This window comes from Oreochromis aureus, linkage group 18 (genome assembly GCF_013358895.1).
Source record: "Oreochromis aureus strain Israel breed Guangdong linkage group 18, ZZ_aureus, whole genome shotgun sequence".
Lineage (NCBI taxonomy): Eukaryota > Metazoa > Chordata > Actinopteri > Cichliformes > Cichlidae > Oreochromis > Oreochromis aureus.
This window is the reverse complement of record NC_052959.1, coordinates 8,580,251-8,605,942: the sequence shown is the minus strand read 5'-3', so window position 1 is coordinate 8,605,942 and position 25,692 is coordinate 8,580,251. Positions and strand designations below refer to the sequence as shown.

At 41.0% G+C, this 25,692-nt stretch overlaps 2 protein-coding genes and 1 pseudogene across 2 annotated transcripts in view; all 3 read left to right on the top strand.

Moving 5' to 3' along the window:
* Positions 1–1,456: 1,456 nt before the first annotated feature.
* LOC120434440 (transferrin receptor protein 1-like) lies at positions 1,457–6,851 on the top strand. Its single transcript, XM_039602538.1, has 16 exons — positions 1,457–1,652; positions 1,860–2,040; positions 2,139–2,364; positions 2,444–2,566; positions 2,793–2,888; positions 3,223–3,362; positions 3,461–3,612; positions 3,701–3,820; positions 3,960–4,045; positions 4,512–4,575; positions 4,705–4,772; positions 4,874–4,938; positions 5,052–5,145; positions 5,259–5,480; positions 5,741–5,899; positions 6,185–6,851. Exons 1-16 carry the CDS (start codon positions 1,472–1,474, stop codon positions 6,425–6,427), a joined length of 2,220 nt encoding a protein of 739 aa, XP_039458472.1. The 5' UTR covers positions 1,457–1,471; the 3' UTR covers positions 6,428–6,851.
* A 454-nt stretch (positions 6,852–7,305) lies between these two features.
* On the top strand, positions 7,306–22,353 carry LOC120434439 (annotated as a pseudogene).
* A 1,563-nt stretch (positions 22,354–23,916) lies between these two features.
* tnk2b (tyrosine kinase, non-receptor, 2b) overlaps positions 23,917–25,692 on the top strand; it is a 58,575-nt gene continuing 56,799 nt past the window's right edge. Inside the window, exon 1 of the mRNA XM_031732795.2 lies at positions 23,917–24,155. The gene's annotated coding sequence lies outside the window, so the exon portion shown is untranslated. The remainder of the gene's footprint in view (positions 24,156–25,692) is intronic.

Below are 25,692 nucleotides of genomic sequence, written 5' to 3'. Positions count from 1 at the left end.
TAAGGAAACCTCGTGTTTCCACTGACTCATTTCACTTTAGATCAACAGCACACACCCTCACCATCTTACTCGTTCAATATTAAGTCAATCTGGTTTTTAATTTTACTTTAAGTGAAAAGTATACAGCTTCACAGTGTTAGTCAATTAATATCAAATTATTTCAAAAATAATAGCAGTTTGAAATCACTTTTTTTTTTACCAGAAATTCTGAATGCCATTATATCCAAATTTAATCCCTGCACAGCAGTTATCTGATTTATATTTCTTACTTTGTTACGCTCTCGCTAGATCCTTATTCTACATGGAAACGACACCAGCATCCTTCCCTCTATGGTTCAGCTTTTGCAGTCATACCGCAAATCATTGTGAGCAGGGAGACAATGTCAGGGTTTCAATTAAGTTCACTGAGACAAAGTCTACAAATGAACAAAAACACTTTACTGGTAGTTCTGTTGTTTGCTGGGTAATTTCCCCTGAATGTGTATTTTAGCCCATCTTGTTTAGATTCCTGGCCAATTTTAGTCACACGCAGTGTCTGATAACTATTAATCTACAGTTAAACTTTGTGCTGACTAAGGAGATGAAAAACCTGAAAGGCAAGTTTCATTTTGGTAAAAACTGAAATGGAACTTGTTGCAATTCTGGAGAACAGAAGGAGTAAAAAGGTTCTTCCTGCTCACCACCTCCTCTTTTAATAAACAACAAAACCAGGAAGTAGATCCCACTTTCTTTTTTTGTTTGTCCCCAAAACGGTGACCATCCACCTTTTCAGGCTCTCGGGAATCTCAAATAGTAAGTTCAGTTTATTAACTCTTGAGGAGACTGTTTGACAAGTTGTTGATATGGTGATGTTTTATATCAAATTGAATTGAATTGAATTATTTTTCTGCTTTATTTTCACTATTTAAGCAAATATTTATTTATTTTTTTGCTGGTTTTCTCATACATCATTATCCATGATGTGCTTTGAGCACACAGGAAATATATGCAGGTTAAGAGACAAGTTACCTCAAGAAAAGGACTGAGAAGGTGAAAGAAGGGCTAGAAAGAGTAGATGAGTGTGAAAGTGAAAGGAGACAGCTTTCCTGTGTTCATAATTTTTGACAGCTTGTCATCTGATTTTAAAACAGCACCTGCAATTGGCACATTTAAATGATGAGTTATTTATTAGAGGCATGTTTATGAAGAAGGAAAATGACATTTTTCACAGCGTGGGAAATCACAAGCTGGTCTTAATACTAATGACTAAACTGGTAGAGCTGTTAGATACGGTTTAGAAACCCTTTATTTCAAATATGCCTGACAGAAAAGAAAAGATTGTGTCCCAGGTCCTGATGTCATGGCTCCCATCAACAAACCATTCATGTCGTTTGGAAAATACAGAAGTGATATTTTCTGATTACCATGATTTTTGGTTTTGTCAGTTTAACAGTGAACCACACTTCTACACATGATTCGACTTACCCAGAATATGGAAGGTGACACCGGCCATGTGGAGATTATACAGTCATCTGACATAAATGAGCCGTTTGGGGTTGGAAATCACCTCAATCGCAAGTCAAGCCGCAAACCAGACGTCCATCAAAAATGTGGATGTACACCCAAGGTCCTCTGCTTCACAGCAGCTGTTATCATCCTCGTCTTCATCTTCGGTAAGAGAGCAAGTTGAAAGAGGAAGCTGTGGTTTTGTGTAGTGTTGGGGGGGGGGGGGCACTTATCATGTGTCATTTTATCAGGAAAAACATGGCTTAGCTTTGAGCTGTCATCTGAGTAAGACCCTTCAGTCAGGGTTTGGCTTGTGCCACTTAATTCAGTTGAGTCTGTTCCCATCCCTTATCTGGAATCACTGCCACTTTCAGGCTATTTGATTGGCTACCTGGTCCATCGAAATAAGGATTTGGCTCCCACCTGTGCACCCTCTGCTTTCCGTTATGAAGATATTCCCCATGAGACCGGTGCTGCTCCCCTCATGGACTGGGATGATGTGAAAAAGCTTCTTGCTCAAAAACTGACTACATCCAGTATGGACGCTGTCCTTGGGTGAATAGAAGCTCCATACACTGCAGCACTGCACACATTTTGTTATGTGTATTGTAATTTTAACAATAAGTAACCTGTTTTTGTTTTCCCTGTCCCAGTCAGCTGAGCAGTAGCAACCACCGGGCTGGTTCTCCTGGTGATGAAGATCTGGGGAACAAGGTGCTCAAGAAGTTTAAGGAGTACGGCATGAAGACCTGGACTGATGAGCACTTTGTCAAGGTTCAGGACCCCCCAGCATCTGGATACAACAGAATAGTTTTCAAGAACGGACCAGAGGAACGTCCAACAGGTTTCCTGTCCTACAGCGCCAGTGGAACAGCAAGGGTAATCAGAAGGCTAAATTATAAGTAGGAAAAATGTACAGTGACACTTGCAGTGACATTTCTGTTTCTGATGGTTCCAGGGTGCAGTGCTGTATGCCCGTTATGGAGAGGAAAAGGAGCTGAAGCAGTTAAAGGACATGAACATCGACATGAATGGCAGAGTGATGCTGGTCAGAGCTGGAAGGATCAGCTTTGCTGAGAAGGTGGGTGGTTTCAAAATAAGATGAAACATCATTTGAACAGGACTTTATTCCCTGGGGTCCTTGTCAATATTTGTAGATGTCGTCTGTTCTTAAGCTTCAATAGAATTCTATTAGAATTTTCCATATTCCTGAGAATTCCAAAAAAAGGAGAATTTTCAACAATTTTAACACCTACATTTTACTGTTGGTGAACTTAGCTTCCATTCCCTTGTTTCTCTGCTTATAGGTAGCCAATGCAGCCAAAGTGAACGCCTCTGCTGTGCTGATCTACCCAGACCCTGCTGATTACTCGATCGGCGAGAGCAGTCCGCTCTTTGGACATGTGAGTGAAGACCGTTTTCACCCCTCAGGTGTAAATCACCTGGGAAAATACTTTAGATGAGTACACTGAAGGAAAGGGGAAGACTGATGCTTAAATATGAAATGAGAGGACAGATGTTTGACATGTCGACAATACACATGTTGTGAAGTGCATGTAAACCTAGCACTGTTCATAAGAGGAAGTACTTGCGCTTCCTCTACCAGTGCAGTAACCTAAATGATAACCACAATAATAATAATAATGGGGTTCATGTGTTTAGTTTGATTAAAGCTACCTTTGAAAAGATGTCATGATCCACTCAAAGCTCATCTTTCCATCTGTCTGTTTCCCACAGGTGCACATGGGCTCTGGGGATCCCTACACCCCAGGCTTCCCTTCCTTCAACCACACCCAGTTTCCACCTGTGCAGTCTTCAGGCCTGCCAAATATTTTGGCTCAGACTATCACAGCAGGCATGGGATTGAACATTCTGAGGTAAGACTCACACACACTGAACTGGTATCAGAAAGATGGTTGAAGCTTGTAATAAACAGGGCATCAGTAAAGGGTTGATGTTTGTCTGCATCCCACAGGCAGCTCGGGGGTAGAGCTCAGCCAGATGGTTGGGAGAGCATCAACAGACTTGGAGATGAGAGCGATGTTATTACTGTGGAAGTCAACAATGTCCTTACTGAGAAAAGGATAAATAATGTCTTTGGGGTCATCAAAGGCTTTGTGGATGCAGGTACAGCAAAGATGATTAATGAGAGAGATCCTGTGGTCAGGAAATATGGAAACGATGTGAGTGATGAATGTCCTGTGACCGTCTGCAGATCGATACGTGGTCATTGGGGCCCAGAGGGATGCGTGGGGCCCCGGCTTTGCGGCATCAACCGTGGGCACCAGCGTCCTCGTTGAGCTGGCGCGTTCCATCTCTGACATGGTGGAGAACGGTGAGCACCTGTTGGCAGCTGATGTCGGGTTTTTAATTTCCAAATAAAATGTTCCTGGATGTACACATCATGTCAGATGCTGAGCAGCTAAAGAAGGTGCTGGCTTCATGAGTTTGATTAAATGTTTCCACTTTGATAGATGGATTCAAACCGAGGAGGAGCATCGTGTTTGCGAGCTGGAGCGCGGGAGAGTATGGGAGTGTTGGCGCCACCGAGTGGTTGGAGGTAAGAAGTGCATGGCAAAGGTTTAGATTACCTGCATTTTTCTTTCACTCAATAAAAATAAATCTTACCATTAAACTTTTTTGTGATTTCCTCAATCTTTGGTGCTAAAAGAGGCCACCCAAATGCATGAGATATCAATGCAATGAGATATCAATGGAAAGCCCAGGATGTCTTCTATTTCTAATTTTATATTCTAAATTTATATTCTAATTTTTGCTTCAGAACTTTTGCACTGTCCACTTCCTGCTGTGACAAAACAAATTTCCCACATGTGGGACTAATAAAGGTCATCTTATCTTATCATTTCGTACATCAGGACTTTTTAGGATGGCTCAAATAAGTCAAAAGATGTAGACCAAAAACTAATGCCCATTACAGATGTAAATGAATAGGCTGGTTCTGAGGAGGATAATTATTAGTGATTGTGCTCTGTCTCATTCCTTTGTTGGATATTTCTTTGTTCCAGGGTTATTTGTCCTCTCTGAGCATGAAAGCATTCACCTACATCAACCTGGACGGCATTGTGACAGGTATTTACTGCCATGGATGCAGACTTCTTGTACCCATGAAGCTGTTTAATGTCTAACTTGTACATACACATGCAAAAAGCATCACTTATTTTTCAGGATAACTAAATATTAGTGGTCTTGTCATTTTAGGTCAGAATGGGTTTAAAGTAGCAGCCAGCCCGTTGCTGCACAGCCTGGTCCAAAACGCTCTGAAAGAGGTAACTCCACAGCTGATCTCTTCAGTAGAAATAATTCTGTTGGTCAGTTTTATTTGTAAAATAAAACAAGAGTTTAATCAAAGCATTTGTTTTCTTCTTAGGTGAACTATGACAAGGACAAGTCTCTTCTTTCTCAGTTTGGAAAGAACAACTGGGAGTCTACTATGTGAGTCTGTCTAATTAAAGATAACAAAGTATAGCCAGTGATGATTATCACAGCCTTCTTGTTTGATAGTAGGCTGTCATTCTCACGCTTCTGTTTTGCGTTTGATTTTGAAGTCTGGAGCCTCTGAGGATGGACAGTGCTGCGTATCCTTTCCTCGCCTTCTCCGGCATTCCCTCAGTCGCTTTCAGATTCCACTCTGGAAGTTCAGTAAGTGAATTCTTCTGTACTACAAGTTCTTAAATAGTTTCTGAACTCTTTTAACTCATGCCAACTTTGTAGATCTGAGAGTAATTCTTAAAACATCCCGTGTGCCTCCTCAGGACTACCCGTACTTTGGCACAACCCTGGACACCCAACAAAACCTGAACTCTATCACAGCCAGCCAGGTTCCTCAGCTGGCTGTGAGAGCGGGCCAGTTTGCAGGTCACATAGCGCTGAGGCTGGTCCATGACCACCTGCTGCAGATGGACCTGAAGAAGTACAACCAGCTCATACGCAGCCACGTGGTTCAGATTAATGCGAGGGTCAAGAATGTTCAGAGGGTGAGTGTTCACCAGTGTCCTTGTAAATCAAGATAGTATTTACCTTCAGCAGGGCTGCAGAAATCAGGAGCAACTTGACTGTTGTCGTGTTTTTCATCACTTGACCTAAAAATGATCAGTTTATTTTTTTTAATGCCGTTTTTGTTTTGCCTGGTTACTCCTCATCGTAGAAGTCAACTGTGGTCAGGTCTTGAATGTCCAGCTTACCAACTTGAGTTTGAGGGAGGAAAAGTCATCCCTGCATGTTTGTGTCATTGCAGTTGCAGCCCCAGCTGTTGCCCAAAGCTCTGACAGTGCAGTGGTTGATCATGGCCTCTGGCTCCTACAGCCGTGCCTCTAGCGCGCTGGCAGCCGACATCCAGAACAGCGACCTGGAGGACATCGAGATGTGCCGCGTGATCAATGACCGCATCATGACGGTAAAGGGGAAAAAAACTCAGCCCAGCAAGTTTAGTTGATTTCACAAGCTGCCACCTCTGCTTTTGATTAGCTGAAATTACAACTTTAGTGTTGGTTTAGCTACCTTTGGATCATATGTATTAAATGGGATACATCACATTTTAATCACAGTAAAGTGTAATAGTTGATGTAGGTAGTCTTCGGTTGCTGCTGCCTGCTTTTCAAAGGACAGGGCTGTCCAATACATTTGTTGATAACGTTGGTTTTTATCCAGCGCCTTCATGATGTCCGTCTTCTTGCTATAGGTGGAAAGGAACTTCCTGTCACCCTACGTTTCTCCCAGAGACAGCCCCTTCCGTCACATCCTGCTGGGCTCCGGTCCCCACACCCTCAAAGCTCTGACCAGCCACCTCGACTCTTTGAAGACTGCCAACCCCGACGCCAACGCCGAGCTGTTCCGCAACCAGTTTGCCCGGGCGACCTGGACCATTCAGACCTGTGCCAACTCCCTAGCAGGGGACATCTGGTCTCTGGATAATGAAATCTAGAAATCCTTTGCCCTCCCATGTCCATGGTTTGGCCCTCTTATTACAACTGGCAGTGCTGTTGTGATTAATCACCACATTTTCAGCGGATATCTACAAAGTCATCATATCGTTTCCACGATGTTCATTTGTGAAAAGCGCAGCATGATGACAATAAGCCAATGACTTTGTATAGTTTACCATGAGGCAAACTGCTGGGTTTTTTTTCTACTACTGCTGCTGCGGCCTGGTTTTTAAACCTGGGCTGTTTTTTTATCACTAGCTAAAATATCTCATACTGTGCTAGATATAGAAATTTCAAATTGATTTGTACAGAAGCACCAGTGCATAAAGATTTGGAATAATCAGCTGCATTTAAAAACAAAAGGTAAAGCCTTGATTATATGCAAGAATTTAATAAAGTGATTTGAATCAAATATGAAACACATTTCCTGGCATTGGAGTTAATCTGTGCAGACCTGTCAAAGCAGGGGAAAAGGTCCTCAACCATGTGGCACTGAAACGGAAACCATGTGTTTATTTATTGAGTTATTTATTTATCAGTGGCAGGGTTCACTATAAATAGTTTTTAATCACCTTTCATATAAAAGTATAATTATCAGGAGCAGTGATTTCCAAAATGTTAAAAACAGAACGCAGTTTTTTTAATATTATGGGGATAGTGTTTCCCATAATGTGTACTTTCAGTACAAAACTTTCTATTTTCGCATACACGCAATGCGCCTATTCAACTGAATTACTTGATTGGATGAGTCACATCACGTGGGATGGCTTACAACGTACGCGATTGACCCGTTCCTGTGTACGTACGTCGAGTACCGTAAATACAAACGAAAAAACTGCGTACATCAGAAATAGCCTTACCGTAAGTACGTGGAAAGCTGCGCAGAGTAAAATATAAACGGTCTGGTTCCACACAGAACTTCATCTGGGTCCCGATCCGGACCGCGGTCCACCCATTGTCTACTCATGGGTTAGAATAAACAATTCTAACCCATGAGTTTTGTCATTTTGTCGTTAGAAAAAATGAGAGGAATGTTACCAGTGAGCGGTGACTCCAAACTCGTGATCTCGACCTTTCACGCCCATTTCTTTCCCAACTGCGCTAAAGATCTTCCTGCTCAGAGAACTGCGTCCCCCGATTTATGATGCTGACATCGGGGACAGAGAGGCAACAGTCTGACACAGTAAGTTTGCCATGCGACACATCAGAGAGAATTGAGATAAGGGTAAACGTATGTGCCATGAAAGTGTTGCGCATTTGTTTCATTTGCTCATTAATTTGGTAAAACACACTCTGGTGTAGTGTAGTCTGTGTCGTGGAAAGGACATTATCTAACTAATCAGATTAGTTTTCAGATCTATATTTCTCTGTGTAAGACACGGTCTGAGTGACTACAGAGACTCTGCGTGGAAACAACATCAACACCCGTCCGTGTGCTGCACAGTTTCTGCAGTCGTAGCGCGAATTGTTTTGACCTGGGAGCCGAGGTCGAGGATTCAACTACTGTTTGCTGAGCAGAAAAAGTTTAACTTTTTATTTGTTGTTGTGCTATTCCTTTCGTAACTTCCCCTTAAATGGCCCACATGTCACTGCAGTATGAATGTTGCAGTTTTTTTCAGCTCCCCCTTCCCCTGTATTTTCAATGGAAAACATGCTACGACAAAAGGTGCAATTTACGCCCTCCAGTTTAGACTCACTGTCCGCTTTAGTCACATGCGTTGTCTGATAACTTTGAATCCACAGCAGAATTCTGCATGTGCTTCCTCTATGACAGTCCTCAGCCAGCAGTGGAAAGCCTCTAAGTGGCTCTGCAGTATCACATATGAGTTAATGAAAAACAATCCTGAGTGATCAGAAACTCTCTTCTGTAATCTTGTCGCGGGTACAGTGTTTATGTGGCATACGTTTGACATTATGTGCATGTTTAACAGAAATAATATTTCTTCTGATAATGCACGTACCTGTAGATATGATAAGAACTGTACAGGAAAGCATTACTCAACCCATAAGACCCCAGACCCATTTTTACTTTAAGGAAAACAGTGGGACAGTCAGTGTTAAAACTTTAACAGAAACCTTCCTCAGTGTGTAAAGAGGTTTCTTATGGGCTAAAGAGATTCTTATGATTAGCTTGTATAGATTCTGTCCCATAGCTGAAGCTCCTTATACAACTGGCCTTTGACTTCTTAACAGTGGGGGAAATAATTATTTGATTCCTGATGAATTTGTAAGGTTACTCCACTTCCAAAGAGAATAAGAGTCTGTAATTTTTATGGTACTTTCATTTTAATGAAAAGAGACACAACTACAAATCCACAAAAAACACATTGCATAAAAGTTATAAATTTATTTGCATTTGTCACTGAGTGAAGGAAATAGTTGATCCCCTACAAACATCCAGAATTCTGGCTCCCACAGATTTCAATCAAACAATCAATCAATTACAAGCACTCCTGATCGCAACTCTTTATGAGTATAAATCGACCCAGCCCACAGAAACAGTTTATCCATTCCTATCTCGCCACCACGATCGGCCAGACCAAAGAGCTGGTGGTGTCACTGTGTCGACCTGTGCAGGACACTTGCCTTTTGTCCCCCTGCCAGCTCTGCCTTCAGGATAAGAAGAATCGGACCAATGACAAGACATGGGATATATTCTTTGGATAATGCAATGTTCCTGCAAGTAAAAAGCAGCAACACACTGCTCGCACTGTGAGGGATTTAAGTTGAATAAAAAGTTAAATTCATGCACCACCTGCCTTTAAGTCTCTTTGAAGGATAAAATGCCTGTCATTTAAAGACTTAAACTTGGCTGGAGTAGTCCAACTTTTTGGTTTATCTTCTCAGAATCCTCTGAAGCAGCCATGGACCAAGCAAGATCAGCGATATCCCAAATTGTAAGTATTCAGTGAGTGTTATAAGATAAGTCTTAAAATAACAAGCTTAGTATTAAGCTTGAATCCCTCCCTTTATTTATTTATTTTTCCATTTCCAACTCTCAACTGAAAGGTTACTTCAAATATGCATTTCACTATGCAGCATTTCCTTTGGCACAGGGACACTCTACCAAAATCCAATTCACAAACCAAGACACTTTTCTCTTGGGGGATAATACAAACTAAATCCAAATGGAAAATCTGAATCTAACTTACCGCGTGTAGCTAATCACTAGCCTGCTAGTGCACTGCACTGAAACTGCTCCGTGTAATGACTGACCTGCTTAGAGAAACTGTCGAGGCCGAACACAAGAGCTTCAGTTTTTGGCACTGAGATGGAGAAATTTGAAGACTTTCAATTAGTAATGACAGTGAAACAGTCACTGAGGCAGGAGAGACTGTTGAGGTTTCTGGATTAACAGAAAAGTAAAATGGTGTATCGTCAGCATAGCAGTGGTAGGAAATGCCTTTGAAACTGTTTAATCGATGACTCGTGGTAACATATATTAAGAACACAGAATTGGATGAGTGGGCATGCTGTCCATGACTCCCACCCAGTTTCTATATTCTTTGGTTTTACTGAAATAATATATTTTGCTTACCCTGACTTTTTCCGTTTCTGTTTTGTCAGTTTAACAGTGAGCCGCACTCCTACACACGATTCAACTTGCCCGATAATATGGAAGGTGACACCAGCCAGGTGGAGATGATACAGTCGTCTGACATGAATGAGGAGGTTGGAGAGAATGGCTATTTAAGACCACCTTAGTCACAAGTCAAACCGCAAAACCACACGTGGCTCAAAACTTTGAATGTACAACCAAGAACCTCTGCTTCATGGCAGCTACTATCGTCTTCACATTTGTCATTGGTAAGAGAGGGAGAATGGCATAGTTGGCATATTTCTGCTTGTCTGAGGAGATACATACGCCTAGAAAGTTAATTTTTTTTTAAACATTTTCCATTTGTGTGTGTGAAAACTTACAAAGTATAATTTTACCATCTGAAAAACATAGCTCAGCTTTGACCTTGCATTCATCTTAGCAACAGTTTATAGCGTGAATTTAGTCTGGAGGTGTAAGCATTCATAGTATAAAAACTTTAGGTCTCTTGGTGCCTCACTGCTATTTTAAAATGCTGACTCTGTGCTTTGGTCTGGTCTTGGGTGTGTTCCCTTTCCTTGTTAGTAATTGTTTCCTCATTTTAAATGACTACCACATTCAGGCTATTTGACTGGCTACCTGGTTCATAAGAATAAGGATCTGAATTGCTCCTGTGCACCTTCTGAAGATGATGTTACCCATCAGACTGGTGCTGTCCCTTTCATGGACTGGGATGATGTGAAAAAACTGCTTGGTGATAAACTAAATACATCCAACTTAGAGATTGCACTAAGGTGAATAGAAACCCCACACATTGCATGTACAGTGCTGTACAAATTTTATGTGCATTGCAGTTTTAAAGAGAATAACTGGGCCCTGTTTTCTTGCCTCCATTTGTTTTGCCTGTGTTCTGTCACAGTCAGCTGAGCAGTAGCAACCACCGGGCTGGTTCTCCTGGTGATGAAGATCTGGGGAACAAGGTGATAACGAAGTTTAAGGAGTACGGCATGAAGACCTGGACTGATGAGTACTTTGTCAAGGTTCAGGACCCCCCAGCATCTGGATACAACAGAATAGTTTTCAAGAACGGGTCAGAGGAACGCCCAACAGGTTTCCTGTCCTACAGCGCCAGTGGAACAGCAAGGGTAATCAGAAGGCTAAATTATAAGTAGGAAAAATGTACAGTGACACTTGCAGTGACATTTCTGTTTCTGATGGTTCCAGGGTGCAGTGCTGTATGCCCGTTATGGAGAGGAAAAGGAGCTGAAGCAGTTAAAGGACATGAACATCGACATGAATGGCAGAGTGATGCTGGTCAGAGCTGGAAGGATCAGCTTTGCTGAGAAGGTGGGATGCTTAAAAAGATGCAAAACTTGTATTAGTAAACTATTCAAACAGGAATAATCTTTCCTGGGGTGACTTGGGTAATACCTGTGCGTGTTGTCTCTTTGTAATTCCTTGGAAATCTGCCATGTCCCTAAATTGCAATTTGAAAATGTCAAAATATCAAATAGAAGTTGTGTGATTTTAGTCCAGTTAAAATCTGTGTGTGTGTGTAAAAAGTTTTGAGTTCTCTGCACTTTTCTTCACCCTCCTTCCTGCATGAGGCTGTGATGAATAAAAGCTTGGAGAACATTTTATGCATAAATTTGGGAGAAACTGTTTTGCTAAATGGCACAGAGATTCACACATAGAAGGGACATGTTTAAATCCATCAGATGAACAGGCTCAATATGTGGCAGCTGATTAACATAAATATTGGCTCTGCTGGTCAGATATCAGAAAATTTGAATAAAACAGAATTGTAAATCTGATGAGGTCATACTAGTGATACCAGTTTAGTGATTATGGGACTTAAGTTTACTTCTTTTTGCATGAAACATCGCAAAAAGATGGATGGATGGATTCATGCAAAATTGTTTGCTGTTGGTGAACTTAGCTTCCATTCCCTTGTTTCTCTGCTTATAGGTAGCCAATGCAGCCAAAGTGAACGCTTCTGCTGTGCTGATCTACCCAGACCCCATTGATTACCCTATTGGAAATGATACTTCACTCTTTGGACATGTGAGTGAGGGCAGTTTTAAAATGTACTGGAATAAAACCCACTGAAGTGCTCTATGTGCTTAGTTTGTTTGATGTTCTCAAGATTCAAAGAATTGGAATGCAGTGGGAGCTTTTATGGAGTTTTGAGCAAGTGAGGGTGCTACCAAACAAATCATAACTCCCTGGCAATTGTTTGATTCCTGGTCATACAGTATTGCTGGTAGGTTCTGTAGAAGTATAGACAAAAAGACAGACGGGGAATATGAAGACTGATTTGACATGTCTTACGAACTCTAAAGTCTGTAAACCTAATACTGTTGCTAAGAGGAAGCGATTGCACTGCATTGTGTTTTTCTTCTGTTTCCCACAGGTGCACATGGGCTCTGGGGATCCCTACACCCCAGGCTTCCCCTCCTTCAACCACACCCAGTTTCCACCTGTGCAGTCTTCAGGCCTGCCAAATATTTTGGCTCAGACTATCACAACAGGCATGGGAACCAAAATTCTGAGGTAAGACTCACACACACTGAACTGGTACCAGAAAGATGGTTGAAGCTTGTAATAAACAGGGCATCAGTAAAGGGTTGATGTTTGTCTGCATCCCACAGGCAGCTCGGGGGTAGAGCTCAGCCAGATGGTTGGGAGAGCATCAACAGACTTGGAGATGAGAGCGATGTTATTACTGTGGAAGTCAACAATGTCCTTACTGAGAAAAGGATAAATAATGTCTTTGGGGTCATCAAAGGCTTTGTGGATGCAGGTACAGCAAAGATGATTAATGAGAGAGATCCTGTGGTCAGGAAATATGGAAACGATGTGAGTGATGAATGTCCTGTGACCGTCTGCAGATCGATACGTGGTCATTGGGGCCCAGAGGGATGCGTGGGGCCCGGGCTTTGCGGCATCAACCGTGGGCACCAGCGTCCTCGTTGAGCTGGCGCGTTCCATCTCTGACATGGTGGAGAACGGTGAGCACCTGTTGGCAGCTGATGTTGGGTTTTTAATTTCCAAATAAAATGTTCCTGGATGTACACATCATGTCAGATGCTGAGCAGCTAAAGAAGGTGCTGGCTTCATGAGTTTGATTAAATGTTTCCACTTTGATAGATGGATTCAAACCGAGGAGGAGCATCGTGTTTGCGAGCTGGAGTGCGGGAGAGTATGGGAGTGTTGGCGCCACCGAGTGGTTGGAGGTAAGAAGTGCATGGCAAAACTGCATTAATAATGTGTGTACGCTGTTCATGTAAATACACGCTATTTATTACACTTTATTAGTTGCACCTTGCTAATACTGGGTTGGACCTCTTTTCACTTCAGAACTGCCTTAATTTTTCATGTCATATATTCAACAAAGTGATGGAAAAGTTCCTCAGAGGTTTTAGTTCATATTGACATGATAGCATCACGCATTTGCTGCACATTTGTGAGTTGCATCTCACATCAGGTTCATGTCTACATGCATAAACTGGCTTATTAGAGAGCAAACATTTGAAAAGGTGTACCTAACAAAGTGGCTGAGTATAAATTTATTTTGGCTATTTCTTTGTTCCAGGGTTATTTGTCCTCTCTGAGCATGAAAGCAGTCACCTACATCAACCTGGACGGCATTGTGACAGGTATTTACTGCCATGGATGGAGACTTTTTATACCTCTTTAGTGTTCAGGTTTCTTCTTATGCATCTTCTTAAAAGACTAAATTAGGCGACATCATGAAAACTAAACATTAGGGTTTTTTTTTTTTCCAGGTCAGGATGGATTTAAAGTAGCAGCCAGTCCGTTGCTGCACAGCCTGATCCAAAACACTCTGAAAGAGGTAACTCCACATCTGATCTGATCTCACCATGTAAATGAAATAAATGTGTTTTATTTGTTTTATCAATTAAACATAAAATTCCCCATTAATTCCCAGTTAACCACAAATTCTACTAACATCCCAGCTGCACTGCAAATCCTTACACCCTGTTTTAGAGACACTGCAATCAATTCACCCGTGAACTAAGCACTGCAAACACTGTGTCTAAGCACAACTGGGAATAAGTGCTGTGTTTCACCTGTAATGGATTTGCAGAGGGAAGTGACACAAACCAAAAAAAAAAGTATAGAAAGAAGTTGGACCGCTCTCACAGGACTCCCTCGCCATCTTTTACAACGGCCTGCACGGCCAGGCGGACTAACTAAAACACAACTACAAGTAAATCAAAAGAAAAAAGGACAGTAGAGACAGCCCAACAAACACAAAGTTTTCAATTAAACTTGCAACACACTCGATTTCATCAAGATCTAGGTCTTGATGAAGTCTTACTACGAATCATATCCACTCACACCAGAGTGAGTTAATCATCTGCTGAAATTCCCACTTTCTTTTTAAAGCTCCTTTGCCAATCGCACAACAGAAGGCATCAAACTGCCAGGTGGCACTTATTACAAGTAGAAATAATTCTGTTGGTCAGTTTTATTTGTAAAATAAAACAAGAGTTTAATCAAAGCATTTGTTTTCTTCTTAGGTGAACTATGACAAGGACAAGTCTCTTCTTTCTCAGTTTGGAAAGAACAACTCGGAGTCTACTATGTGAGTCCGTCTAATTAAAGATAACAAAGTATAGCCAGTGATGATTATCACAGCCTTCTTGTTTGATAGTAGGCCGTCATTCTCACGCTTCTGTTTTGCGTTTGATTTTGAAGTCTGGAGCCTCTGAGGATGGACAGTGCTGCGTATCCTTTCCTCGCCTTCTCTGGCATTCCCTCAGTCGCTTTCAGATTCAACTCTGGAAGTTCAGTAAGTGAATTCTTCTGTACTACAAGTTCTTAAATAGTTTCTGAACTCTTTTAACTCATGCCAACTTTGTAGATCTGAGAGTAATTCTTAAAACATCCCGTGTGCCTCCTCAGGACTACCCGTACTTTGGCACAACCCTGGACACCCAACAAAACCTGAACTCTATCACAGCCAGCCAGGTTCCTCAGCTGGCTGTGAGAGCGGGCCAGTTTGCAGGTCACATAGCACTGAGGCTGGTCCATGACCACCTGCTGCAGATGGACCTGAAGAAGTACAACCAGCTCATACGCAGCCACGTGGTTCAGATTAGTGCGAGGGTCAAGAATGTTCAGAGGGTGAGTGTTCACCAGTGTCCTTGTAAATCAAGATAGTATTTACCTTGTTGAGAGCAGGGCTGCAGAAATCAGGAGCAACTTGACCATTGCTGATATCAGTATTGACATTGATACAATGATGCCAATACAACAAGTTTTTAAAAAAGGAAAAAAGAGAAGAGAGAAACACACTTCAACCATGTTATGAGTGTTGATGTTACATAGTTTGTCCACCAGAGGTCATTCTGAGACTTCGCTGTTGACAACGTGTAACTGGAATGCCAGAAACACAACAACTATCTGATTACAGGCCTGTACTTCAAAGCTGGAATTCTTCCTATCCGGGTAACTAAAAGGTTTCTGTATTACAAAGAAGGTTCAGTTCTGCTTCATTTTTATTTATATAGTGTCAAATCACAACAACCGTCGCCTCAAGGCAATTTATATTGTAAAGTAAAGACCTTACAATAACGCAGAGAAAACTCCAACAATTAGATGACCACCTATTAGATAGCACTTGGCGACAGTGGGAAGGAAGAACTCCCTGTTAACGAGACTAAACCTTTTGCATAACCATGCTCAGAAATACGCTTTCTCTTTCTAATCCCTGTCAGTACTCTGGCTGCAGCATTTTGGATCAACTGAAGACTTAATTCCAGTAGTCCATCCTAGAAGTACTAAATGTATGAACTAGTATATCAGCATCACTTTGAGAAAGATGTTTCTAATTTTAGAGATATTGCGCAAATGCAAGAAAGTAGTCTTACATATTTCTTCAATATACACACTGCAGGACATATGCTGGTCAAAAATGACTTCAAGATTCCTCACAGTGTTACTAGAGGACAAGTTAAGCCATCTATCCTAATGGCATATCCCAGCTACCATGGGGAAGTATACCTTGACCAGGTCAACAGTCTGTTGCAGGGCTTATATAAGCCTGTATTATGTAAACAGAATTGGTTCTAACACGGAAACCTGTGGAACTCCATAATTAACCTTGGTGTGTGAAATAAGACTTCCCATTTACATGAACAAATTGTACTGTATTAGATAGATATGATTCAAATCAATGCAGCAGACTTACAGCATGCTCTAATGGCTGTAATAAAATATTATGGTCAACAGTATTGGACGCTGCACTGAGGTCTAGCAGGACAAGCACAGAGAGCGTAAGAAGATCATTAGTACCCTTCACTAAAGCTGTTTCTGTGCTGTGAATTCTGAAACCTGACTGAAACTTCAAATAAACAATTCCTCTGGAGATGATCACTTAGCTGTTTTACCAGTATTCTTTCAAGAACGTCTGAGATAAAGGAAGGTTGGATGATACAGATGTGATATTGAGTCTGAGAGATTAAGAGTTGAGATATTAGGTCTAAGTCACACAGTTGGCATTTTGCCAGCATTTCTTTCTGCCTTCAAATAGACTAAACTTTATTTATATTGTAGCTTTTTTCAGTCTTAGCCTGGATATGCTGAGTTCGCTTTGGGCTCTGAGCAGAGTCGGGCAAAGCGTAAACGATTAATCCAAGACTTAGAGTAAAAGCAGATTATTTTGAAACTAGATCGTTATTTTATTAAGGACTCATTAACAACTACATAAAAAAAATGTTATATTTAGTTAAATTAAATCTATTTATGTAGTTGAAAGCAAGTTGAAGAGATGTAGAGTAACTTGACCTCTCTTACTCTTTTGCCCAGACTCTGGTCAGATCTTGCATGTCCAATTACCAAATTGAGTTTATTGTGAAAACTAAATCACTCCTGCATATTTGTCTGTTTCCAGTTGCAGCCCCAGCTGTTGCCCAAGACCCTGACTGGGCAGTGGTTGGTCATGGCCTCTGGTTCCTACAACCGTCTCTCTAGCATATTGACAGCTGACATCCAGAACAGCGACCTGGAAAACATGGAGACGTGCCGCATGATCAATGACCGCGTCATGACGGTACGGCTTCCAACACTCAGTAATTCTTCCTGAGATACTCTGTGGAAAATACGGATATATCTTAGCAGTTCTCAGTAGACAGACATAGGGTCCTGCACTCTAAACATTAGCCTTCTTTAATTAAATACATAAATAATCAGTGTTGGGACTAACGCGTTATTAAGTAACGCGTTACAGTAACTACGTTATTATTGTGGTAACGAGCACGATAACTAGTTATTATGCCAAAACCAGGAACGCGTTACTCGTTACTGGGATTTAGATAGGCTCGTTACTCGTTACTTCGTGTGGTGGATATCGTGGAGCTTCCACAGATTCAATAACATTAGCAAGTGGTGGAAGCCAGCAGGTGGATGAAGGAAAAAGGAGGCAAGAGGAGAGACCCAAGCGGCCGCGGTCCGAGTGTCAGGTGAACTGAACTTCAGGTAAGAAGTTATGACCTGCAGTCTATCGGAGTCAGATATAAACCAAGTTTAGGTGGAGTTTATTTTCGGTATGCTGACATTTTCGTACTGCGTGCTAGCTAGCATGACGGAGTTTCTATAGAGCTGTGTGGGTGCTATGTTACTGATGTTGAACTTTATTTTGTTCATAGGGTTAATTATTAGAGTTGCCAACCGTCCCCTAAAAAACAGAATCGTCTGGTATTCAGAGAAAATATTACGCGTTTCGTACTGAGGTGAAAAGGAACACAGTTTGTCCCGGACTTCAGCTACAATGAAAAAGACACAAAGCTGAAGCTGCACAGCTGCCTCTTCTTCTCTCATTCTCTCCTCTCCTGTTTCTACTTCAATCACGAAACTGATCAATGATCAGCTGATCGGCTTTTCTCTCTTGTTTATTTATCGCCCACTTTGCGCCAGAAAGAGGAAACCAGCGGATGTCGCGTTAAACAACAGCAGCACGTTTAAGCTTGATCAGCTGTTGTTAGAATTTATTTAATATTAATTTCTAGTATCAGCTGATGTTTGCTGGAGCCACAGCTGTAAAGCTGCTGGTCATGATGTCGGTTTGGATATGTGGTGAGAGGGAAACATGCAGATGAAACCAGGAGATGTCCTTACTGAATCATCAGAGCTGAACAGGTGATGGAGAAACAGGTTTACCTGTTAGGTGACATGAATGAGTTGAAGGGAAGTTATGAACTGTTTCTGAGAGACAAATAACACCAGGATCCTTTTCTAAGTAGCTGACAGCTGGTAACTGTGCAGGGGCGGCTCTAGCAAAGTGTTGCCAGGGGCCAGGTAGGGCATTAACAGGGAAAGGGGCACAAGGAAATACTTTTCTTTATTATTCTCATTTAAAATGTCTCGCTTTTAAAAAATAATTATCTGAGTCTTACAACAAACAATTGATAGATTGATACATATATACCATCAGAACAGTGTACATCACTGTCACAACAGTGTTTATTTTCATTCAAAGGCTTTATGATTTTTCCTATAATGGTGGGCCGGTCTCTAGTCAAAATGCCCGGGACGATTTTTTTGTCCCAGTCCAGCCCTGCATGCAGCTCATCTGCAGTCTGGTGTTACCTACATCTTCCTATTCAGAAGGCAGAATTTCCGAGTTCTGAGTACAATCAAAACCACCACGACTGCAGTTTTTGTGTTGGATGTAAAAAGCAGGCTAGAATCATGGCGGCGGTCAATGACGGTCCAGGCGTGGGATTTCTCTCGTGGAAATGTGCACATTATTTTTTCCTTTCTGTTGGTAGGTGGCACAGTGCACTTGTGGCAAGTAAGCAAGCTAGAAGACTGGCAGTCTGGCTGGGTATCCAGTTACGGAAGCAACACATTAACAAGAGAATTCTGAGTAAAACCAAAGTTACTTTCCTAGTAACTAGTTACTTTGAAAGTAACGAGTAACTTGAAGTAACTGAGTTACTTTTTTAGAGAAGTAACTAGTAATGTAACTAAGTTACTAATTTAAAGTAACTTACCCAACACTGTAAATAATACACTGTAATTGAAATACCTAATGGAATGAGCAACATAATATAAAATATATGTAACTCAAGTTACATCTAGTCTAAAACTTATCTGCTAAACCTAACTAGCTGCTTAAAAAAAAACAGGTTACTAGTTAGTTATCTGTTGCTGTTATCGTAAATATTTCCTTCTTTTGAACTGATAATTATTAATTTAACAGGTTAATCAATGCAGCTAATGAGGTGTTGGCTTATAAAGTGGAAACAACAAAAAAGCTAAAGCTAAGCTGCTACCTGAGCTTTTGGCCAAAGGATTTTATATATTTCAGTAGCGGTGCAACAGATCAAAAGACTCACGGTTCGGATCGGATCACGGTTTTAAGTCATGGATCAGATCAATTTTCGGATCAGCAAAAAAAAGTTTACGTCGCCATTTATTTATTTAAATATTTTTTGCCCATTAAAAAAACATTCAACTCAAACCTCATTCCACGCAATTATATAAAAACAAATTAAGGTGCAATATAGGGCAGTACAGGGAATCTACCACTCCGCTGTGATATAATGAGCGGTCACCGTCATGTAGCTTTCCGTTGCCCGGTGGTCCACCCATCTGTAGTTAGGGCAACAGAAGATGCCTGGGACAGCTCAGCCATAACTTTAGACTTTTCCTGCTCATACATGCTTGGAACGATCTTGTCACTGAAGTGGACGCGCAACGGGATATCATAGCATGGCTCAAGCACGTTCATCATATGTTTGCACAACGGAATACGGCCTCATGTCTCCAGCTAAACACCCAAATAGCTTTTGTAATAGCTTTAGCCCGGTCGGATTGGGCAGCAAAGGGCTGCTTAAATGCTGCAAACTCCTCTACTCCTTCACTTGGAGCGCTAGCGCTGGCAATGACTATCGCTTGACAGACTGACCACGTGCACCATACACATATTTTTTTTTTTTTTTCGAATCTTCAGATCATGTGCGTGCCGAACCGTGGAGTGGGATCGGGTCGGATCACGGATCAACAGTGATCCGTTGCACCGCTATATTTTGGTGTGGTTTAGCTACTTTTGGATCATATTTAAAATGGAATACGTCATATTTTATTTTACTGCATTACTTTTTATCTACTGTAAAGTGCAATGGAAGTCAAGGTAGGTAGTCTTTTTCTTTTTAGCTGCTAACTGCCTCCTTTCATATGACAGAAAGGTCTGGTGACTCAAAACACTTTTAACAAACTCCTCCATGTTCCTCCTCCTGTTACTATAGGTGGAAAGGAACTTCCTGTCACCCTACGTTTCTCCGATAGACAGCCCCTTTCGCCACATCCTGCTGGGCTCCGGCCCCCACACCCTAAAAGCTCTGTCCAGCGACCTCGACGCTCTGAAGACTGCCAGCCCAGAGGCCAACGCCGAGCTGTTCCGCAACAAGCTTGCCCAGGCGACCTGGACCATTCAGGCCTGTGCCAACTCCCTAGCAGGGGACATCTGGTCTCTGGATAATGAATTCTAGAAAAGTCCTGTGCCCTCCCTTGTTCATGGTTTGGCCCTCTTATTACAACGGGCGGTGTGACAGCCAGTATGATGGTGTGATTAACAGACAGTTTTTAAATGGATTTCCACAAAATCATCACATCTGTTCCACGATGTTCATTTTCCTTTTTCTAAAATTTTCCATAAAACCAATATATGATATGTCATGATAGAAAATATGTGAGCCTTCCGCTTAAAAAAAACTTGAATTTGAACCTTTGGTATTTTAAATATCGCGATCTTCAATACTTTGGCCCTCATCATGCCATGTCAATATCATAGCTACAAGCCACCGAGCACAGATGCTTGGTGTGCCCAGTGGTTGGAAAGCGGTCCTGCCATCTGAATCCAAAAACGCTTCTAAGGCACCGCATGTTGAACGAGTTGAGCCGATGTTCCCGCCTCATTTAGGTGATCCAGGTTTCACGTCCATACAGTAAGGGGCTGTTGACACAGGGCTGGTACACTTTGATCTTTGTGTGGTCAGTCAGTGCTTTATTTCTACACACCCTGCAGGACAATAAGGCCACGATAGTGTTTACCTCAGTGTGGGCCATGAGGGTAAAGAGCATCTCCCTGCTCTATCCTGACTTTGGTCTTCAAGCACAGAAAACAGCAAATGTGACTATGACTTTGACCTTGTGGGTAAGGACTAATTAGGAGCTCATTGTGTGCATGTTTAGCTAAAAAAAGACAAATACTGTAGGAGTAGCGATTATCGATTATGAAAGGATGGACGGACAATGTATACCTCTGGCTTAAGCTCATCCTTTGTCCTATACCATGGAGAACATCAGTCCTTTGGCTGGATGAAATAAAAATGAAAAACATCACAATATCACTTTAGCAAAAGCATCTCAGAGTACCTGTTATTAAAATCAGAGGCCAGAGCTTTTTCATATGATGGATCATCTAAAGAAGCACAGTTTCTGAACCATCGTTTCAGGTCATAAACATTCACTATCATTACCAGCTGCTGCTAATGTCCGGATTAGCTGGGATGTCTTCTTGTCCAATATTGTCTGGAAAACTTTAACGCTAACTGCAGTGGTTTCATCCTGATTTGTTTGAAGAAATAATAAAGGTGGCACCTCACTCTTCTCTTTTTCTTGCATTTGTTAAACCTGCTTCTGCTTGTTTCACCTTAAAGTACTGCAATTTTAGCTAAAATTGGAAGAGACCACTAGCCTCAACAGTGTAGGGGAGTAGGACACATGAAATAATGACTACTGTACTCTACCAAAGATCAGATTTTTGGTATGACAGAAAAAATGCACTTATTTGGGTACATATATGGTTTCAAGGTGTAAGGTTTAAGAGAATACGTAACCCACCCCTCTCGCCAAATTTACGTTATTGGTTGGCCCCCAATTGTGTGTGGGGCACTAGGCCTGAGGCTGTAAGCCCATTTCATCTGGCCCAGCTGATCTGTTCCATCTTCAAACTCTACTATTGAAGGAACTTTTGCTTTAAAGAAAGGAGTGTTACAAACACATACCATGGCCACAGCATTGTGGTCCAGTATTATTTCCATAACTAATCACCACTCTACACTGTGGATTTAGTTTGAATGAATAAAACTACATTTTACCTTTTGATGAATTTGTTGAGATTTCTTTTGTTCCTTTTTTTTGTTTCATGTCTGCAATGGAGAGCCGAGCTTCTGTACGCTGAAAGAGGTTCCGTTCATTTTCTTGTTTTCTGTTAAATCAAAAGTTGGTGAACTTGGAAAAAAAATGTAAAATTCCTGCAAATTGTTAAAATATTCAGCTTAAAAAAAATTAAAATGTAAACATATTTTCTTGGCCTTACAGTTTACTTCTTCAATAAACACAACTATTTGAGTTTTGCTTAATTATTCATTCACATTGAGGTGTAGTAGAGGTGAGTGGACTCATCCAAATATCACTAGTATCGATACCAACACTGTTATTGGTATTGGACTGATAGTAACACTAAGTAAGCAAGTAGCCCACTGAAGTGTGTTAAATGATTTAAAATAAAAATTAACCTCAAATGTGCAATGAGAAAAATGCCTATTTTTAAAAGTTTTAAAATAGAAAAAGGATATATTTTAAACTGTGAATCATTTAATAGATCCTCGATGGAGTAGACAGATAAAGTAAAGCTGGAAATTGGCTGAATATGTTCCATTTAAATGTGAATTTGCAAAGTCTGACTTTATGCAACTTAATAGTTAATAAGTATTCATGTCAATGATTAATTAGTTTTTCGTTTCTTTTTTGTCTGTAATAAAGGCCATTCATTTAGTGTTGTTTTTCAAAATGATCCCGTAAACACAAAAGCTGTTGTGACACAATTTGACCAGAAGATGGACACAAAGTAAAGAAATCGTTAGTGCATCACTTGGCATTTGTGTTTTTTCCAGCGTGCTCAGGCAGGTGAATCTAATTCAAATCGGACCGTCAGCGGCTCGTAAACGTTTTACTCTCAATGACTTTCGGAATAACGTACGCCCGAAAATGATTTTTTGTTATAAATGAGCTGATTTGTCATAAAAACCTATCATCTATGTTAGTTCACAGAGTGCGCGCACCACCACCAAATCATAGCGCATTCTTCTAATGAGTTGGGCAGCTTTTAACAGGAGCTATAGGTCCTACCGCATTCCCTATCCCTAATTATGCTGTTCTCTTTAAATACACCCAGTTGTTATTTGTAGGAATCTGTGTGAAATATCTGAACACGTCCAGCGGCTTCATTTCAGTTTGCAGAGACAACTGTCGGCAAGGTGGTAGCATGAAAAATCTAAATGGGAGAATATTTCTTTAAGAGTGGGCTGACAGAGTGAATGCGCAACAGAGATGGGAGAACATAAAAGACCTCTCACTTCGCTACTTATTCCTGCGGTAAAACACACCAACCTACAAAAATGAAACACTGTAGTGCTTTAGTAAAAAAAGGGAAATGACTGGCAGATCGCAGGAAACTTGAAACATAACTTGATAGATAGATAGATAAATAAATAAATAAGGAGGAAGCATATGAAAACTAGTTATCAGGCACTCCTCACTGTGCCTTTAGTGGCTCAGCCATTTTTAACTGTACGTCATAATAATGTAAAGCATGACTGTGTTATGAAGCGATACTTATCAGCTAATTAATGAGTGAGCAAGCAATGTGACTATTTCCTCAGTTCTATAATTAAAATATCTTGAATGAGACAATCAGTTGATTAATTGGACCTTATTTATTTTTAATAAAAGCTTTCCGTATTTTTGCATGTTTTTTCATTTTAGTATATATTTTAAATGCCTTCTTATGCAAATACAAATAAAATAAATACATAAATACATATAAATTCAGATAAATTAAACAATGACTGCTCTTTAATGGAGTTATCCATCGGTAAACGTATAGAAGATCTTTGTGTTGTACAAGGACAGCACAGAACCGACGCCAGCAGCCTCTGCACTCATACCCGGGCAGTATTTCGGATACTGCTGCTTTGTAAGCATTCAGCAAACTTTCATCAGCTTCATCCACTCCACAGGACAGGGGGCTCTCGGGGATGCCAGCACCTGTTCATTTGTAGAAGTTTTTTTGGAGGCCAACTCAATGAAATAATAGTAATATTAAAGAGAGGGCTACAGGAGCGTAAGGTGACAGGAACCGAGACTAACAGGTAAGTGCACTCATTATACAGAAGTGACTAACAGAGTAGTAAACTGTACTTGCAGTCTTCATTTAGTTGTGGATATGTTAGCTTTGCAGTTAAAGTTGAAGTACTTAGTTGTCAGACGGCCATTTGTTCAGGTCCTCAAATGCAACGCGAGCCGGTTAAATAGGCTTGGTGGCGGGAAGGAGGCAGCAGGTGAGAGCTGCTGTCACCGTGTCTCTGTTGTGAAAGACCGGAGCACTTAAGTTACAACAACGCTGGTCACAGAGGGGGCCAACCTGACCATCTTGTACATGTACGTGAGTTTTATATGCGGATAGGTGTCTCAGGGTCCGGGCAGAGGCTCAGGCAGACGCTCAGGCAGACGAGGAGGGCACCCAGGTGTGCTTAGTTAGTCTAACAGGTCCTTTGTACTGAAGCAAGTCACATAGACGTATGAAAAGGGCAAAAGGTAATGTCAAGTGTCTATAAAATGTCTATTTTAAAAAAGCGTAGTGCGTTTCTATACGCGCACTTGACCTGTTTCTCCCTGTTTAACTTGCTTAAACAGCAATACAAACATTTCTGTTTGGGCTATGACTTGGATAAATACAGCACACCTGACCAGTGAGGGAGTCACGCAACACTCGCATAACAAGAGAGAGCGACAGATGATATCAGTGCCTACACTCACTGCATATATATTACACAGTTAGTCCAGAATGAGGACAGCCAATTCAGCCAATGCATTCAAATAGTTAAATAAGATCCGCAAACATCCTCCAGCCCTTTTCTTGTATATAAGGCGTGCAGCAAATTAAAGGAAAAACGGTGAGAAAGTGTCTATAGTAAGTTGTTTCAGCTTTGATACACATTGGCATTGATGCTCCCAAGAAGTGGAACACCGTTCTTCTAAAATATGTTCCTTAATTTAGTGTTTTCATGACACCTATAGGTCCTTAAATCGTTTTACATGGAGGGTCACATACAGCCCACTTTGATCTTAAGTGGGCCGAACCACTGATACACCCCTTTCAGTCAGTGTAAAGACCTTTAATTACACATTTAATCCCTGAGATATTTAAATATAAGACAAAGAAGTGCAATTTCAACAACAGAGCATACATTTTTGACTTTTAACTGTATTTTCATAACTTTTCCTGCTAATAAATACCTCTCTCATAGCCATTCTTACTAAAATAAAGTAATGAAGTAATAAGTAAACAGCGCTGCCAGAACTTTTTCTGGAAGTTTTTTGCACATTTATTTCTTACAATTTAAGTGTGAGGAGCTGTGCTGACACATTTCCTTGACTTATTACAGCAGTATTTATTTTCTACACGTTTAAACTCGGGGATTAAATGTGTAGAAAAAGCGAGATGCATGTTTGAACTTGTAATTCTTTTTCTTATATTAAGATATCTCAGGTAAAGGAGGATTTCACTAGTCTGGCCCACTTAAGATCAAAGTGGGCTGTATGTGCCATCCCTGGTCCATAGTGAAAAAACAATAACACTTCTGTCATTATTTATCATTTATTTAATTACTTTGGTGTAATATGGAC

Bases quoted from the DNA above. Each gene is read 5' to 3' on its own strand.
- LOC120434440 (XM_039602538.1), top strand. From the start codon at position 1,472: ATGGAAGGTGACACCGGCCATGTGGAGATTATACAGTCATCTGACATA. The intron at 3,613-3,700 runs GTACAGCAAAGA...GACCGTCTGCAG, and splicing joins CAAAGGCTTTGTGGATGCAG to ATCGATACGTGGTCATTGGG. The intron at 3,821-3,959 runs GTGAGCACCTGT...CCACTTTGATAG, and splicing joins CTCTGACATGGTGGAGAACG to ATGGATTCAAACCGAGGAGG.